At 36.1% G+C, this 18,261-nt stretch overlaps 3 protein-coding genes, 1 non-coding gene and 1 pseudogene across 7 annotated transcripts; 4 read left to right on the top strand and 1 right to left on the bottom strand.

The window, feature by feature from the left end:
* Positions 1–410: 410 nt before the first annotated feature.
* On the top strand, positions 411–4,868 carry LOC120183764. 2 transcript variants are annotated; one of them, XM_039188398.1, is made up of 4 exons: positions 411–467; positions 4,116–4,286; positions 4,366–4,480; positions 4,565–4,868. In XM_039188398.1, the coding sequence occupies exons 2-4, from the start codon at positions 4,123–4,125 to the stop codon at positions 4,853–4,855; spliced, it is 570 nt and encodes a 189-aa protein (XP_039044329.1). In that variant the 5' UTR covers positions 411–467; positions 4,116–4,122; the 3' UTR covers positions 4,856–4,868. The 2 variants fall into 2 exon arrangements, with proteins under 2 accessions (XP_039044329.1, XP_039044328.1); XM_039188397.1 differs by lacking the exon at positions 411–467 and having other exon boundaries at positions 4,062–4,286.
* Positions 475–5,221, top strand: LOC120183765 (annotated as a pseudogene).
* Positions 5,222–12,529: 7,308 nt separating this feature from the next.
* Positions 12,530–14,736, bottom strand: LOC120183759 (protein CHAPERONE-LIKE PROTEIN OF POR1, chloroplastic-like). 3 transcript variants are annotated; one of them, XM_039188389.1, is made up of 5 exons: positions 14,624–14,736; positions 13,886–14,081; positions 13,698–13,801; positions 13,170–13,620; positions 12,530–12,954 (listed from the first exon to the last, which is right to left on the bottom strand). In XM_039188389.1, the coding sequence occupies exons 2-5, from the start codon at positions 14,032–14,034 to the stop codon at positions 12,798–12,800; spliced, it is 861 nt and encodes a 286-aa protein (XP_039044320.1). In that variant the 5' UTR covers positions 14,035–14,081; positions 14,624–14,736; the 3' UTR covers positions 12,530–12,797. The 3 variants fall into 3 exon arrangements, with proteins under 3 accessions (XP_039044320.1, XP_039044322.1, XP_039044321.1); XM_039188391.1 differs by having other exon boundaries at positions 13,886–14,053; positions 14,624–14,726; XM_039188390.1 differs by having other exon boundaries at positions 13,886–14,086; positions 14,624–14,695.
* Positions 14,737–14,757: 21 nt separating this feature from the next.
* On the top strand, positions 14,758–14,830 carry TRNAE-CUC. The gene has a single exon. It is a non-coding gene; the product is annotated as a tRNA-Glu (tRNA).
* A 960-nt stretch (positions 14,831–15,790) lies between these two features.
* Positions 15,791–17,116, top strand: LOC120183782 (probable pectinesterase 53). Its single transcript, XM_039188411.1, has 4 exons — positions 15,791–16,111; positions 16,187–16,361; positions 16,438–16,880; positions 16,963–17,116. The coding sequence occupies exons 1-4, from the start codon at positions 15,810–15,812 to the stop codon at positions 17,114–17,116; spliced, it is 1,074 nt and encodes a 357-aa protein (XP_039044342.1). The 5' UTR covers positions 15,791–15,809.
* Positions 17,117–18,261: the final 1,145 nt, after the last annotated feature.

Genomic DNA, 18,261 nt, shown 5'->3' with positions numbered 1-18,261 from the left:
ATCTTATAAAAGGAGAAACAGCAGAGAAATTTCTCACCATTTTGGAACTTTCTACCTCCTGTTTCTAGGATTACTAAAAGGGCACTGCTGCCCCTTGATGTTTGTTTGGTTTTAGCCTTCAAACTCAACATTTCTGGGCTTAAATGATCCATTGTAGAATTGTCAATGATCTTAGCACCATCTCCAACAAACAAGCTAAACCAGACAGCTTTGTTTTTTAATTTCAACTTGATTTTCTGCATATGGAATGATCAGTACAAAAAAAAGACGCGTTCTAAAGAAAATACTAGCTACTTGTAATCCACATATATTAGCTTGGGAAGTAAGATCAGAATTTGCCGGGAAAGTTCCTCGTAGTCACTTGAATTTGAATTTAGGGAATGGGATGTTTCTTTCTATAAAAGGAGCATAAGGGCAGTAACCTAGTCATCATTCAAAGTGAGATACCAGAGAAAGGAAGAAGCAGAGTGTACGAGTGAGAAAATGGAAACTGTGGAAGTAAACAACTTCGAGGGCGCATTGCCACTTCTGTCATTGAACCATGTCTCATTGTTGTGTAGATCAGTTTGGGATTCGATGCGGTTCTATGAAGAAGTTTTGAGCTTTGTTCCCATCAAACGCTCTTCTTCTTTCAAGTTCAATGGAGCTTGGTAAGCTTATCGCTTTATCATTGTTCAATAATTCCCCAGTTTTTAATGAAACTGATGTGTGAGATCTTATTCAGGTTGTATAACTATGGCATTGGGATACACTTCAGAATCCAACGATCGACGATTTCGACACTATCGCTGAACCGCGACCGATTAATCCTAAAGATAATCACATATCCTTTCAGGTATAGTGTTTGAGTTAAAATTGAATCTTTCAGAGACTAAGCCTGCATCTGCACCATTAACAAGTTTTGGTTTTTGATGACAGTGTACTGATGTTGGCCTGGTCTTAAGGAGGCCGGAAGACATGGGAATGAAGTACGTCACGGCCGTGGTCGAAGAGGAAGGGAACAAGGTTGAACAGGTGTTCTTCCATGATCCAGATGGTTACATGGTTGAGCTCTGCAACTGCGAGAACATTCCGATCATTCCACTTTCTTCATGCTCATTCAAGCCAAGGCTAAGCAGTTTCATCAAGTCTGCACCGGCTAAATGTGGATTCATGGAGAACGCGATGATGGAGAGCTTGAGCTTGGAAATGCTCAACATGTCATTTTGAAATTGCACCAGAGAAAAGAAAACTTTCACCATCTTTTTTCTCCTATTATACGCTACAATTGTTTTCACAGTTCTTACAAATTACAATGGCCTGCTGTCTTGTTTTTTCATGAACAAATTGTGTATTGCTTAAAAATAATTAAATTTTAATTTATATATATATATATATATGGATTTTAATTTATATAATTAAATTGCCTATTGTTTGTAGTGATCTAGAAATTTAAGAATAGAGTCCAAAATTATAATATTCTTTTCTTAAAAATAAAAAATATGCAAAAAATTTCCTCAACACATTAAACTAAATTTAAACATTTTTTCAAAATATTGAGATACACTTGGCCCCTGCAAGGACGGACGAAAGATTTGATGTTAAGAGTGGCGAACATATAAAATTCTAAGTAGTTGAGAATTTATAAGGTTTTGGGGACGAAAATATATTTATAATAAAAAAATAAAAATAAAATATCTAAAATATATATAAATTTAAAATTTTTTAAGGGGCGATCGCCCCCACCTGTCCCTCTAGATCCATCCATACCTAGGGGGCTTAGTGCATCCGTTACTAGCGACCACCTTAGATATAGATAAACTCACATCATCACCTCTGTCACTTTGTCAATTTAGATTTTTTTTCTTCAAAATTTCTTTAAAAGTAACGGAATTAAACATAAAAAAATCCATCATTTGGGGTTGAAAACTTTATCTGATTTGAGAAATTTGAGATATTTGTTCCAAAATATAAATAATGAAAAACATTTTTTAAGAAGACAAAAAATTCAGTTAATTCAAAATAAAAAATAATTTAAATCAAAATGATTTATATCAAAAATAACTTAAGCTAAAATTAAACTAGAAATAACTTGAACTCAATTTAATCGATTCAAATATGAAGCATAAATGACTTAAATTCGAATGGCTCTAAACTCACGATAACCCAAACAATTAACTAAAAATGAGATGAACTTGAATGGTAAATCAAATAAACGAACTTCAAACAACTTAATCCAAAATTATCTTACCTCAAAATCTTACTGACAAATCTTAGGGTGTTTTTGGTTTATGAAATGTAATATTACCTCCCGGAATAGAATTACCGGAATATAACATTACATGATATATTATTGGGAATGTTGTATTGTTGTGTTTGGTTTGTTTAGCAGGAATGTAAGAATATAATGTTTGGTTAAATGAATAAAAGATTATTGGAATGTATATTTATCAAATTGTCCTTATTATATATTTGTTTTTTAACAAGTTGAATTCTAAATATTCAAATGAAAATATTTGTATAAAAGATCATAGAAAATATATAATTTTACTATTTTTAATTTATATATTTTCTTTATAAAATTTAAATTCATAAAATTTATATAATTTTTTTATAAAATTTAAAAGATAAATAGGTTTAATGAAAGGGTTTAATTTTATTTTAACCCCTGAACTTCATATAAAATTCTAATTGTGGACTTTTTTGTAAATCTAAAACAATTTAAGGATAAATTTACAATTTAACCTTCATAGAAAATATTTTTTATTCAACAACAGAAGAATGATATTTTTGAAAAAAAAAATATTTTAAGTGCATTTTAGTCCAAACCCATGGGAAATGACAAATATCTAAGTAATTGGGGGGAATGACATTTTCGGTAAAACATCCTCAAAATGCCACTGTTAGGAATGACTTATTACCCTATATTAGAAATCTTTGCAATCCAAACATGGGTATTACATTCTGAAAAAAAAATTTCCCCCAGGTAATCTTCTTTCCCCCATCCAAAAGCATCCTTAATGATTTAAACTCAATTGAATACCGTAAAATTAAAATGATTACGAACTCTAAAGATTTATAACGTTATATTAACACGACCTAAATCCAACAAATCCCATAGCCAAAAGTTATTTAGTAGTGTTCGGGTACTTTTGTATTAGCAACTGTGTGATGTGTTCGCCATGCATGGGGCTGGGGATGATAAAGATGTAAACACCAACTGCAATGCAATATTTGTTGTATATATGATATAAGTATTTTTAAATAAATATCCTATTATAAAGTTTTGTGTTCATATATATATATATATATATATATATATATATTTATATATTTATCACTTATTTGAACATAAATATTGCATACTAACTGCTGCTAGCATCTGCCCAAACTATCACTCACTGTATTTCTCACTTGCACAACTCACGCACAAACCATCACAGCTGTTCCACTGCAATTTAAAACCGTGCATGAGGCAAGCACGTAGAGAGAAAAAAATGGTCCGAATGATTTCATTGAGGGTTCTTTCAAGGGTTAAACTTTCGCTTTCGCTTTTTGGATAATGTCATATTGTAAAGGGGAAGCAGCAAAGAAATTTCTTACCTTTTCGGGACTTTGTAACTTTCTGTCTTTAGGATTCCTCGCAACGCTTAAACCGCAGAGAAATTTGGTTAAGCTTTTTAAATCGCCATTTTTGGGCGCAAATGAATCATAATAGAATCGATTTGTCATTTGATCTTAGCAGCAGCTAATTCCACATTAACCTTAAAGAGCTTAGGCTACAAGCTGAACCACATAGCTTTGTTTTTGTCTTGCAATTCTGCAGATGAATTATTAGTACAAAACGCGTTCTAAAGCAGTAACTAGCTACTTGGAATCCACACAAAAATCTTCAAACCAGAAAGTATATAACATTGATTTGGAATGAAAGGAACGTTAGAAGAAAATTTCTACTGTCTATGTATCTGATTGAGAAGTTAAGAGAATTTGCCAGGAAAGTTCCTCTTGATTACTTGAATTTGAATTCAGAAAATGGGGTGTTTGTGTTTCTCTCTATAAAAGGAGCACAAGGCAGAGTAACCTAGTCATCATCCAAAGTGGAGATATTAGACAAAGGAAGAAGAAAAGTGTAAGAGTGAGAACATGGACACTGTGGAAGTAAACAAATTTGAGGCATTGCCACTTCTGTCATTGAATCATGTCTCACTCTTGTGTAGATCGGTTTGGGATTCGATGCGGTTCTATGAAGAAGTATTGGGCTTTGTTCCCATCAAACGCCCTTCTTCTTTCAAGTTCAATGGAGCTTGGTAAGCTTTCTGCACTGCCCTTTCTTCTATAAATCCGGTTTTCAATGAAACAGGAAACTAAATAACTGATGTTACGCAGGTTGTATAATTACGGCATTGGGATACACTTAATTGAGAATCCATCCATCGATGATTTTGAAGATATCGTTGAACCACGACCGATTAATCCTAAGGATAATCACATATCATTCCAGGTATAGTATATGAATTCAAGTTGAATATTTCAGAAACTAAGCCTCCACCTGCAGCGTTAACAAGTTTTTGGTTTTTGATGACAGTGTACAGATGTTGGCCTTGTCTTAAGGAGGCTGGAAGATATGGGAATGAAGTATGTCACAGCTTTGGTCGAAGACGAAGGGAACAAGGTTGAACAGGTGTTCTTCCACGATCCAGATGGTTACATGGTTGAGCTCTGCAACTGCGAGAACATTCCAATCATTCCCCTTTCTTCATGCTCATTCAAGCCAAGGCTAAGCAGTTTCATAAAGTCTGCACCGACTAAGTGCGGATTCATGGAAAACGCGATGATGGAGAGCTTGAGCATGGAAATGCTCAACATGTCGTTTTGAAATTGCACCAGAGGAATGATAATTGTGAACAACTTTCACGTTCTTTTCTCTGCTATCCTATGCTGCAACTGTTTTCACAGGTCTTACAATAGTTTGCCGTCTTGTTTTGAACGAAGAAATTGTGTATTTGTTAATAGTTAATAAGTTTGTGGGTTTGAGTGTTGTAATCCCTGTGCAATAAATCTATACCCTGTAAGCCTAAATGAGGCTTTTGATTGTATTAAAATTGAAAGAAAAAAACTATGGCCTATGATATCAAAAAGGATGAAAAAATGGTCATATTGTGCCTTGGCCTGGCAATGCCAGTTGCCAATATTATTTGTGAAATGTCAACTATGCAGCAGCTAATGCTGCTTTGTTTGTTTTTTTTTTTACAAAACAAACATGTTTCAATTTACGAAACTGTCATCCTTCAAATATCTTAGTTCTGTTGCTTGTCTTAGTTCCTGTAAGTTTTTCCGGTTTTATTGTCGACAAATTCTGTACTTGATGCGATCATGTATGTGCACCTACATTACACAAGTACATTCAGGGATAAAAACTATAGTCTAAATTCCGTCTATACATCAAAACAGTTCTCTTAAGCTTGCAAAATTGATCTGTGTTGTCGGTTTTTATGTCCGAAGGAACAATAAATCGATGTTCTCAGCGGCAGTGATGATGACAAGTAGACCTGATCTCCGTTTGCTTAAATTTTACTAGGAAGCCAGTAGCCTGGGGACACCTCATTTGTCCTTCTCTTAACTTCTCCATAGCTGGTCAAATTATCATCTCTTTCACTTCTCCATGAACTAGAATAGTTGTTCAGTAAAGTTTTCAGACTGCCCTCATTGCTCATACCAGAAACAGAAGAATGTAATTCATTGCAAAGAACTGATCTCTAACCTGTCGTTTTTTCTAAATTTTGTTTTTGTTTGACATGTTAAAGCGCTAAGGCTGAAATTGTTCGACTACCTAAATGGTCCAAGCGACCAGATCCGGATGCAAGTTATGTATGGGCAAAGAACCTGATAACTATAACAAGAAGGAAGATCAATCACTGATGATGACAATAGTAACAGATAGGATGGAGGCCAACAACACATGTCGAAGGCACTTCGGGACATGTAGGACTCTCCATTACATGATAAGATATGATCAATTTCATTATAACAGAAAACAAGGAGAGAACGAAAGGATTTTGTAATGATGGAAAGATCAGTAGTCTGCTCTTCCGATTAAATTTTCAGTGCAATTAAATTTATAAAGCTATTGGAAGATACGGACAAGCTAATAGACATAGCCCTTGACAAACATTCCTTGCTTGGCTTCCTCCGACTCTCCCTCACTTGTGTACTTTCCGAGTTGAGCAAGAGAATTGGTATTTGCCCGGATAAGCAGCGCTTCCTGCGCCGACTTCACATTCTCAGGCCTGCCTCCCCACGTCTTCAGGCATGTATTTTGAAGGACTCTTCCATATGAGATGACACATGCCATGGGTTTGGAGCTTGGTTCATTGCATTCAAGTTCAAGGTAGCCTCAACTTCTGACTACCCACCAGACAAAAACTGCCAAGAGATATCTTGTTTGAGGCTGTTAAACGCGGGCCTATCATCAACTGACACAAGGGATGCTTACTTGGCAACTTGGTATGGCAGAGGTGTGGCTGATACAAGGTGGGGGCTTTAAGTACATATCTTCTGGTAATCTTGTCTTGAAATAAAAGGTTGAATATCCTTAAATTTGCAAAACCAGAATCAATGCTAAGATCACCCAAAAGGCAACATGTAGACGTAAATTCGACTGCCTAAAGTGTCGTTAACTTGGGAATGCTTATATTTTTCTTCTAGTGAACCAACAAATTAACTTCCTTCTCGGAATCAGTTTGATGCATTCATTCTCTTTCTAATAAGAAATCAAGTATTAGATTCTTCTGATTACAATACATGCCGATGTTAAGTGAAGATGAACATAAATAAATGACAGTCTAAAGTAATATATGTCCCTTTGTTTCAAGTACGTATTCTGTATGCAACAAAAATACGTATCATATTTCAATGCAAGAGGTGTCCTGGAGTTAAGGCATTGACCAGTAGCCACTAATTCTGCAGCCATAAGAGAAGGTGCAAATTTTTCTAACAAGGACAGCAATTGAAAGCATGGAAGAGAATGGTGTAGTAGAATCAATGCGTTAGCCTCATTGATCACCTCAAGTTGTAGAAGTGAGCTTATGTGATACATGCATCACAAGGTTCACATCAAAGGAAGAAGTAATAACTCTTCCAAATGATCCACTCGTCCAAGCTTTGGAAAAGAAGATCAGAACAGCAGCGCACTTGAGACGACTTTTTGAATGGGATCCTGATATTATTTGGTCGGCATGTCTTCTGGAGATACAACCGTCTGTCTCTTATCTTTCTAACGGTTCTTGAATCGCATCAATCCGATATCGGGAACTCAAGATATGGTCATTTTACTGAAGACGGTGCATGCAGGAAATCCTATACGGGATTAATACGTTATTTTGTAAATATTACGAATTTTCAATATTTATATTGATTATTTGTAATATAATTTAATATAGGATGATTAATTATCTTTTAGGATCAGATTTATTATTTTATTAGGAATTAAGGTTGGGTTAAAACAATATTTTTAGTTATTATTATTTTATTAGGAATTAGGGTTAAAACATGTTTAGTTTATTAATATTTTATTCTTTAGTTATTTAGGACCTTTAGAATTCAGCCCCTATATAAAGGAGGCTTCATTCAACTTTGTAAATCAGATTTCTTTGATTAATAATACAACGAGAGTTCGTTTTTGCAAGTGCTGATTGCCTTGTGCCTTCGAAGCTTCTTCTCCTTGAGTTCTTTCAAGTTCTTGTGAGGGAGATTAATCTTCACACTCCAATTTGCCTTTTCATCACGACTAGGAGGGTTGGTTAGAGCCATTTATCGTGTTTGCCTTTTCATTGCGACTAGGAGGGCTCGATAGGACACTTATCCATCTATTATCCACAAATCCATTCGCACCATCAATCGTCTTTACCGTTCACCTTCATAAGGGAGATATTTTGATTTCTTTATTATCTTATTTCATCTTCCGTTTATTTATCTTTTGTTTATTTTATTCTAATCTATTGCCTTGATTCCAGCACATAAAAGAAACTCTAAGAACCCTACTTGCTACCGCCACCTTCCCCTATTCGTTCCCTTTGTTCTTAATCGAGTCTAGAGCTTTCTAGGTTTGATTCTTCAACAAGAGCAACGTTCATCAATCCGCCACCGCTTCCCTATCAATTGGTATCAGATTTGGGCCGATTCTTGGAAAGAAACAAGCAATCTTGCTTGTTCTTGCACACAAAATCGTCAAGGTACCCCAACGGAGCTAGTTCACAAAAGATTCAGCGTTTCAGGTTCTTTTTATTTAATTTTAATTTAGATTTAAATCCTTCTTGTTAGTTTGCTATTTTTTTTTTCAAAAAAACAAAAAAGGCAAAAAAAAAAAAGGCAAAAAAACAAAAAAAGAGCCAAAAAAGCCAAAATTTCAAAAAAAAAATTGCAAACGAAGGTATTTAGGGCTGATTTTATCCATATATCATATTCATTCTAAGATTAAACCCCAGTCCAAATTTCACCCCAATTGGAGTTCATTGGAGCCTTCAAATACATCATTCAAGTTTCATCGGCAGATTCGGTTTAGAATCTTGTCGAATTTCTTGAAAATTTTACAGGAGGAATTTCGTGGTGAAAATTTCCAGATTGAAAATTCATATATTGAAGATCATTCAAACAAAAAATCAGAATTTTTGGAGATCAACAACACCTTCGAACAAAGCGATCAAGAAAAACAGATTGTTTGAGGACTCACCGTTCAACAGAGTCTACTGGATACTACTGAGGTATTTGGTTCTGAAATTTTACAGGTGGTTTCTTGACGCATCAAAAGACATTCAAGAATTTTTCAAGAATTTTTGACACCGGTAACCCCTCAAAAACGTTGCTCAAATTGATCCAGCGTTTTCCAGGTTTCTGGGTTGGTTCTTTTTTTTCTTTGACTCTTAGTGCTTTAAGTTCTTTTTTTTTCCTTGTTATTGTTCTTTTACATTATCTAACACATTATCTTCATTGTGTTAGTAGGACTAAAGAGTTTGCATACTTCTTCCTTCTTTGCATTCTCGTTCGCTTGGAGTCTAACATTTGTTTGGCCTCTTAGAGCTTTTAGGTTTTTCTTATCGCCTTTGCTAGTAATCAAACTCCGATACGAACTGTGAAAGACTACTTGGTAAAGTGAGTTTTAAAGAGTACAATATCGGCTTACTTGCCTCTCGTTGTGTTACTTTCTTGGAGTGACTTGTGAGGTTTCTTGCTTTGTTGAATTTATTTTATTTTTATTTTACTTTAAAATTTTCTTTTGAGTGTTATGATTTCAGAATGGGCGACACTAACAACAAGACACTTACGGCTATCTTAGCCACACTTGCCCGACTCAAGACTCAAGTTGAAAGATTTGATGAAATCGTGAGAGAACGACAAGAACCACAACTGAATCTACCAAACCATAATCCAAGACCACACAATGTTGAACTTTTGGTACCCGAGAAAGAACAACCACGTTTCCAAGCACCCAAACTCTTTACAAAACCAAAGTTCATGATCCCGTCTTTCAAAGGAGACAACGATCCAGACAGGTACATCGAATGGGAAGGAAAAGTTGATCTCATGTTCGCATACCATGACTGCCCCCAAGCTAAACAAGTTCACCTGATCACCATACAATTTGAAGGATATGCTCGAACTTGGTGGATGCAAACAAGGAAAAAGATCCAGAACTTCCAAATTCCAACAATCACTTCTTGGACCGACCTCAAACAAACCATGAGGAACCGATTCCTACCGACACATTATACACGAGAAGTTAAACAACGACTACACCGACTTCGACAAGGTAGAAGTTCAGTTGAAGATTACTACAAGGAGATGCAGTCCTTACTCAATAGGGCTAACATAACCGAAAAAGAAGAAGTCACCGTATCAAGATTCGTCGTCGGCTTAAACTCAAACATCACTGATCTTCTTGATCTACAAGGGTACGAAAACCTTGAAGATACACTAAAGAAAGCAATGACAATCGAAGCACAAATCCAAAGGAGATCTCGAATCAGTGAACATTACCAAGGTACTTCATCCTCTTACCAAGGTAATCCTTCAAATCCTTCCTCATCTTCTACTCCATCTTCTCTGAAAAAGCCAAGAGATGACAAACCTGACAATGAGAAAGAACGACCAGCAAAGAATGACACACTTCTAGCCCCTAAAGATCAAATTTGTGAGGAGGTAGGGAAATCAAAAAAAGAAAAAGTTGAGAAAGAGGCAAAAGAAAAAGAGGTCACTAGTTACAAAAGCCAAAAGTATAATGACCCATGGGAGGTGAGTGAACCTAATTGTGAGAAGAAAAGAGTGACTCAAAATCTACGTGTGAGCACAAAAGAATTGAGAGAGAACCTTCTTTACAAACAGCCTTTCATCCTTGTTCGCTTTAGAGAATCAATTGTTTCGATTTCTAACATTAACAAGGATTTGCCTAGTGTGTTTTCATCTTTGTTACAGGATTTTCGAGAAGTGTTAGGTGATCCACCTGACGGATTACCACTGGAAAAAGGAAAAAACACCAAACCAATCTAATTCAAGGTTCCATCATACCTCGTCAAACATACAATCTCGAAGAAACCAAAGAGTTAGATTTGTTACAAAAAGGCTACATCCATGAAAGCCTTAGTCGTAACGTCATCTTAATGACGAAACATGACTTGAACAACTCCACATGCTTTATAGTTCGTGCACAGGGAATCCATGTAAATGATGAGAAAGTAAAAGCAACACGAGACTGGACCACACCATCTTCCATCACCAAGAGTTGTCGAATAGTGCTAGGTGACCCTCCTGACGGGTTACCACCTGAAAGCCCTAATCACTATGCCATACCAATGAAGAGTCACGATTTACGAGAGTCCAAAGGTAAATATTTTATTACTCATTTTAATGACATTGTAACGTACTTCTTCTCCTTCTTTGGACTAATGTTTCTACTCGAACCTATTAGAAGAACAAAGTCTCGAAGATTCAAAGCATATCTATTCGGTAAGCATAATGTGAATGAATTACTAAACTATTCTAATGTTGCTCCCTTTAATGTTTCAGATTCGAGGTCGAATCTTTTTGAAGAAAGGGAGGATGATACATGCATCACAAGGTTCACATCAAAGGAAGAAGTAATAACTCTTCCAAATGATCCACTCGTCCAAGCTTTGGAAAAGAAGATCAGAACAGCAGCGCACTTGAGACGACTTTTTGAATGGGATCCTGATATTATTTGGTCGGCATGTCTTCTGGAGATACAACCGTATGTCTCTTATCTTTCTAACGGTTCTTGAATCGCATCAATCCGATATCGGGAACTCAGATATGGTCATTTTACTGAAGACGTGCATGCAGGAAATCCTATACGGGATTAATACGTTATTTTGTAAATATTACGAATTTTCAATATTTATATTGATTATTTGTAATATAATTTAATATAGGATGATTAATTATCTTTTAGGATCAGATTTATTATTTTATTAGGAATTAAGGTTGGGTTAAAACAATATTTTTAGTTATTATTATTTTATTAGGAATTAGGGTTAAAACATGTTTAGTTTATTAATATTTTATTCTTTAGTTATTTAGGACCTTTAGAATTCAGCCCCTATATAAAGGAGGCTTCATTCAACTTTGTAAATCAGATTTCTTTGATTAATAATACAACGAGAGTTCGTTTTTGCAAGTGCTGATTGCCTTGTGCCTTCGAAGCTTCTTCTCCTTGAGTTCTTTCAAGTTCTTGTGAGGGAGATTAATCTTCACACTCCAATTTGCCTTTTCATCACGACTAGGAGGGTTGGTTAGAGCCATTTATCGTGTTTGCCTTTTCATTGCGACTAGGAGGGCTCGATAGGACACTTATCCATCTATTATCCACAAATCCATTCGCACCATCAATCGTCTTTACCGTTCACCTTCATAAGGGAGATATTTTGATTTCTTTATTATCTTATTTCATCTTCCGTTTATTTATCTTTTGTTTATTTTATTCTAATCTTATTGCCTTGATTCCAGCACATAAAAGAAACTCTAAGAACCCTACTTGCTACCGCCACCTTCCCCTATTCGTTCCCTTTGTTCTTAATCGAGTCTAGAGCTTTCTAGGTTTGATTCTTCAACAAGAGCAACGTTCATCAATCCGCCACCGCTTCCCTATCATTATGACCAAGCAATTCTGTCGTAACATCAATGGCCCCATAGTCGAGAGATTTGGCTGTACGCCTATGGAAAATGCAACTAAATAAACAAAGAAGCAGACGCCTTTGGTTGTGGAGGAGAAAATATCCTTCAGAGGAATATAGGAATCATTGTGGAACAGAAGCAGACACTGCAACTTAAAAACATAAAAACACCGATGAGAAAACACAAGGCTGTTCTCTGCCGTTACGGTGCATCTTAGAGCTCGGGTGCTTCAAATGATGTATGATACTGTTTCTAATTTTCAACCCCACAAACAAATTCTCTGAGCATTTCCAAGACGATTTAGAGTCTTAGTCACAAATACGGGGAGTAGAACAAGGGAAAGAAAAACGCATGTAAGAAACCACAATTCAGAAAATCAACAACCTATCTTTACTTTGAACTGGTTTTACATCTTTTACCACAAAACAAAAATAATTTGCCCACAAATCTTTTTTCTAGCAAACTGTGGTTTTGGGCGATAACTTCAGCACAATTATCATCAATGTTCAAAGTAGAAATATGACAGCTCTCATAAGCTAATATAACATGCTCAATGAGCTACTAAAAAGAAAATCTGTGGTTATCCACTACTTCAAAATTGGGAGTCTTATAATAAGAAACCTGATGCTCTAGCACTACTTTAGATATGTGGAAGAAACCCAAAGTAGCACATAGGTTATCAATGATGTCAACACTTCAAAACTCCTCGGGCCCTTAAGAATAGGAATAGGTGGAATCACGGATACCATCAAGAAGGTTCCCACCAACCAGGAGAACATAAAAGCTCCAGCCCTGCAGATATAAATTGATTACATAGGGTGCTAATTATTCATCATAGTTTGGAAGGATCTGATTAGGAACATTCATCTTCTTGACAAGTACTATATGTAAAGGCTGCAGGATTATATTAAGACTAAAATGAAAATTTAAGAAGAAAATGCCTTAGAAAGAGATATCAGGGATACCGTATCATATTTTAGGTTAACACTGGAAATGTCATCACATACCCATAAAGTAGAGCTCGGACTTTGCTCTTCAACCGATCATGTATGAAGTAGAAGGAAGCTAACAGTGATATAGCTACTTGCAGGGTTGGGCCTTCTTCAGTTGGGAAGAGAACAGTGAGAACTCCAAGCACTAAAAATGCTAAGGATGTTTTTACAATGACCTTGGTGGGTGGAGTTTGGAATCTGCTTGTCACAGCCTGTACAACCCGGGATTGTTTGACTTCCCTGACCTTTTTCTTGATGTCAATTTTTGGGTTCCTCCTTTCATAGAACTTCTGCATAATTATTTTGTCATGGGCTGCTTCAATTGCATCCACACTAGGTTTATGCCCCCCATATCTACTAATAAGGAAGTTTCGTGCAGCTTGAATTTCATCCTCAGAAGCCTCCTTGCTTATTCCTAGCCGTTTGTATGGGTCCCGAACATTAATCCTAGGAAATATAGTTGATCCTGCAAAAGCAGTTAATGAATAAAATTAGCAGAAAAGCACAATTCAGTGAAACAATTCTCCATAAGTTCAATATTACCACCCGATTCACTAGCCATATCACCATAGGACGCATCCATTGCACATTTGATCAAATGAGTTTTCTGTGTCTTCCACCTTCTGATAGAAACCGTCCAACTATTCCTGTACCGTAACAGTAAAAGGACCACAGCATCATGTTACCAAACTCAAAGTTTAGTTTACTAGTTCATGTTGCCGGAGCTCTACCTTGCAAGACGAAGATTGCTGAATTTCTCATTTGGTTTGCCAGCAATCGGAATAGCCGAAACTTTCCTGCATACTACCAACCCTTGATTGCGGTCAGGTAGCCAAAGACAACATCTTGAGGGACTCCCGGTCAGTCCAGAGACGCTCATTTTTTAATACCTCGATTGGCTTTTGTCCAAGAAAAAATCTCAATGAGCTACGTTAGATGGCAATTTGAATTGAATAAAGAATAAACAAAACTTAACATTGCCTATTTTATTTCCTCTGTAAAAGTAAACAGTATACCCCATTACATTGAATCTAATATGAATTCATTCTTTACTCAATATATATATATATATATATATATATATATGAATTCATTCATTTATCGTCCTTGAAAACATCTCAATAGAACATTTTGTTTCACTTTCTTATAAGTTATAACCCAACCCATTGGGTAGCTTGAAAACCGTTAAGAATAAAATATCAAGACGCTAATCGGAAAGACACCCATTATCAACCAACAACAGTTCAGCTAAAATCGCAGGAAAGGCTGCAAATTTATCTTCACCAATTAAAAGCGGCTGGAAAGCAGCGAACTTTTTCCATATAAATTGAGAGAACTTAAGGGCCGAATAAATGTAAGACTAATTAAAGAAACGGTTTCCAGGTTATTCAGTGTTAAACCAGTGAGCATTCAGAGGAAGCAATATAAATGCGGGAAAGATACTGGGCTACTGGCGAGAGAAGACATACCTTTCTCGAGCTGACTGAAAATACAAAGTCAGGCCGAACTAGAATGTGTTGGCAATGGATAGGGAAGTAGTGTGGGAAGCTTGAGGAAACACACTAAAACCCTTCTTTCCATCCTCAAAGCCTAAACACCAGAATCCGTTGTAGTCTAGTTGGTTAGGATACTCGGCTCTCACCCGAGAGACCCGGGTTCAAGTCCCGGCAACGGAATTTAAGATCTTTTTTTTAACATTTTTTATTCTTCTTCTGCTAAGATATGGCACAATGAAGTTATACTTTATATTTTGCCACGCAGGAAGATGCACATGGTTTCTACATTGCTAATCTGTAAAGGTCATTGGAAACCAGATGAATTTGCCAATATCTCAGCTCAAAAACTGCACTCTGTGGCAGTGCACTGTCTACTACGACATCAATAGACGAGAAAGATGCTGAAGACCAAAGAAAATTAGCTTTGATAACCTGGAATTTATCTACATGTTTTTTCTCTCAATCATAACAATACTCAGTTTCCATCCCTTTGTCATACTGTTCCACGCTTCTGGCCAAAAACAATAACGTTCGCTTTGTTCTTTCTCTTAGCATATTAGCAAGCTAGCTCACTCTAGAAATAATAAGAGAAATTAGATATGGTCCACCTTCTTTATTCATCTTGTTCTCTTTCTGCACCATTTCCCATTCAAACCCAAAATGTCAAACCGCTGTGAAAAGTGAAAACCCCAATAATTTCCTACTCCCATCACAAAAACTTGCTAGCATTACCCAGATTTATCAAATCAAAGTAAATTCTACTGTGTTTTCATAATCCATGTTTGCTGGATTTTGGAATAAGCTGAAACTGACAATGGAGACTGAAAATTGAAGGGTGAGTACATACATGACACAATCACGGAGTACCCTAACAGATGACCTTTATTTTCAATTATTGAATTTTGGGTTTCTCTTGTAAATGACCTGGAAAACCAACAGACAAAAACAGCCCACTGAAAGCCACTGCTTGGTCTAAAGGGAATGGCAGATATTGGATTACAATGTCATCATCCTCTTTGGGTTTGGAACCAGCTCCATAAAAATGGAGTCTTTGAATCTTCAATATCAACTCAAATGTCAAAAGTTTAAGCTTTAACATATTCTCCAGGAAGTTTGAAACTTTGTATTCTTTTTTTTTTTCTTTTTTTTAACTAGCAATATGATAATGAGGCTACTCATGTTTGTCGTACTCTTGATAGGAGCAACTTTCTCGGTAACCTCAAGCAGCCTTAGCCAATATGAGGTGATTGAAAAACAATATCTGAACTGGGTTAGACACAGGTCCTTTCACAAGCAATCACTCTTTGGAAAACCAAAGAACAAACTAAAGCCCTGCTTAAACATAAGGGTGAACAAGAAGCCAAGTTTAGCAGGGTTTTCTTCCGTGCGGAAGGCGATTCGTCCGATTCCAATCATTAATCAATGCCGGGTTGTAATCTCCATTGGAGCAGGAACTTACAGGTTTGTTTGTAGAGTTGTTCTTTATAGCTTTGTTTCTTACAGGTTTCTGATTCGGAATTCGGATGGCAAATACAGAGACAAGATTGAAGTCCCTGCAACTATGGCAGGTGCCGGTGCAGACAAAACAGTCATCGAGTGGGATGACACAGCTGACAAGATGGGGCAGTCAGACCATTCACTTGGCATATATGACTCTGCAACATTCGCCATTAATTCTCCATATTTCATTGCAAAGAACATCACCTTCAAGGTCAGCCATTGTTTTTTATATATTACAATCTCATCACTTTCCTATAATGTTAATCACCAATGTTGTTGGGTAGAAGAACAAAGCACCATTACCGCCATCAGGAGCATTAGGAAAGCAAGCGGTGGCACTGAGGATTTCGGCCGATGCAGCCGCCTTTATCGGTTGTAAGTTCATCGGAGCGCAAGATACTCTATATGATCACATTGGTCGACATTACTTCAAAGACTGCTACATTGAAGGTTCGGTAGATTTCATATTTGGAAACGGGCGTTCCCTCTACAAGGACTGCCATTTACATGCCGTTACCAACAGCTATGGAGCCTTGACAGCCCAGAAAAGGGAGAGCTTCCTTGAGGAAACAGTCTTCTCTTTCGTTAACTGTAGGGTTACCGGGTCGGGTGAACTCTACTTGGGTCGAGCTTTGGGAGTTTTCTCTAGGGTAGTGTTTGTTTATACTTACATGGATAAGATCATCACTCCAAGAGGATGGTATGATTGGGGAGACAAAAATAGAGGAATGTAAATGATCTCTCTTCCCCTTACGTCGATTTAGATACGAGTTTAAGTAATGTGTCTGAAACATGTTGGATTTACATTGCAGGACTGTATTTTATGGACAGTACAAGTGTTCGGGACCTGGAGCTGATTTTGGCGGCCGAGTTTCATGGGCTAGAGAACTTAATAAATCGCAGGCGAAACCGTTTATTTCGGTTGATTTCATTGATGGCCAACCTATGCTCATTTTTCCAATTTAGTACCTTATGTTTATTTAATTCTAGTTTGGTGTCTAACGTTTTATTCCGTTACTCAAAATGGGTCAAGTCATGACGGACCGTTAATTTTCTCCGATAAGTGACACATGTCACAATATGATAATTTTAAAAAATATATAAATTTAAAAAAAATAAAATTATATATTTTTAAAAAAGAAAACACATAAATTTCAAAATAACCCCAAAACTTTGAAAACCTTCATTTCAACTCTTAAACCCATGTCGACCACCACCCTTTGCCATCGATGAGGCTCCACCCCCTCACTTCCCCCTGGCAACCAAAAATCCTATGAAATTGTTATTGATCAAAGGTCGATCGACTGCGAATCGACGTTTTATACCCTGCGAACCCTAGGATGAAAATAGCAATCCCAAGCGATTTTGACTGCCAAACGACGACAACTACGATGACTTATAACTAGGATGATGACAAGGACTACGTCGGCGACAGTGGTTGTAGCCGAAAAAGGCGGTGGCAGGGGGTTATTGTTAGGATTCAGAGATTTTAAGGATTTTGAAGCTTTTTATAATTTAAAAGAAATAAGGTTTTTTTATAGATATAATAATATTTTTAATATTTTTTAATAAATAAATTTTAAAATTAAGAGATTGTGACACATGTCACTTAACAGATAAAACTAACGGTCCGTCGTGGCTTGACTCGTTTAACAGAATGAAACGTTAAAATCAAACCGGAACGAAATAAACGATAGACACTAAACTGGTGGACACCTTTTGTATATTTAAGTCTATTTTTATTATGTATGTAGGTAATATGCTTTTAAGATAAATTAAGACTCGAGCTCATAAACTTAGAGACTTTTAAGGCCATATTTTTCACCAAATTATATTTTTTAAGTTACATATTACAACTATAATTATAACGGGAATACATCCTAATCCATAAAGTTAATCACTAAAATTATTAATCGAATGTCCATTGATCCACAAATGATGTGATGACTTGTAAGAAAAACAATAAGGTAATTGCAAAGGGGATCCCTAAAAATTTATCATATTATAAATTGATTCATAAACTTTAAAAATATTTTATATCAATCTCCAAATTATGATCACATTCTAAATTAATCCATAAACTTTAAAATATTTGATATTAATCCTTGAAG

Source organism: Hibiscus syriacus, unplaced genomic scaffold (assembly GCF_006381635.1).
Source record: "Hibiscus syriacus cultivar Baekdansim isolate YM2019G1 unplaced genomic scaffold, ASM638163v2 tig00112812_pilon, whole genome shotgun sequence".
Classification (NCBI taxonomy): Eukaryota; Viridiplantae; Streptophyta; class Magnoliopsida; order Malvales; family Malvaceae; genus Hibiscus; species Hibiscus syriacus.
Note: the sequence above shows the minus strand (reverse complement) of the source record. Positions and strands in the feature narration are given on the sequence as shown.

Excerpts from the sequence above, each read along its gene's own strand:
- LOC120183759 (XM_039188389.1), bottom strand. The coding sequence starts at position 14,034 with ATGAGCGTCTCTGGACTGACCGGGAGTCCCTCAAGATGTTGTCTTTGG. Across the intron at positions 13,621-13,697 it reads TATGGCTAGTGAATCGGGTG|GATCAACTATATTTCCTAGG; the intron begins GTAATATTGAAC and ends CTGCTTTTGCAG. Across the intron at positions 12,955-13,169 it reads GTCCGAGCTCTACTTTATGG|GGCTGGAGCTTTTATGTTCT; the intron begins GTATGTGATGAC and ends TTATATCTGCAG.
- LOC120183782 (XM_039188411.1), top strand. The coding sequence starts at position 15,810 with ATGATAATGAGGCTACTCATGTTTGTCGTACTCTTGATAGGAGCAACT. Across the intron at positions 16,362-16,437 it reads CAAAGAACATCACCTTCAAG|AACAAAGCACCATTACCGCC; the intron begins GTCAGCCATTGT and ends GTTGGGTAGAAG. Across the intron at positions 16,881-16,962 it reads GGAGACAAAAATAGAGGAAT|GACTGTATTTTATGGACAGT; the intron begins GTAAATGATCTC and ends TTTACATTGCAG.
- LOC120183764 (XM_039188398.1), top strand. The coding sequence starts at position 4,123 with ATGGACACTGTGGAAGTAAACAAATTTGAGGCATTGCCACTTCTGTCA. Across the intron at positions 4,287-4,365 it reads TTCAAGTTCAATGGAGCTTG|GTTGTATAATTACGGCATTG; the intron begins GTAAGCTTTCTG and ends GATGTTACGCAG. Across the intron at positions 4,481-4,564 it reads ATAATCACATATCATTCCAG|TGTACAGATGTTGGCCTTGT; the intron begins GTATAGTATATG and ends TTTTGATGACAG.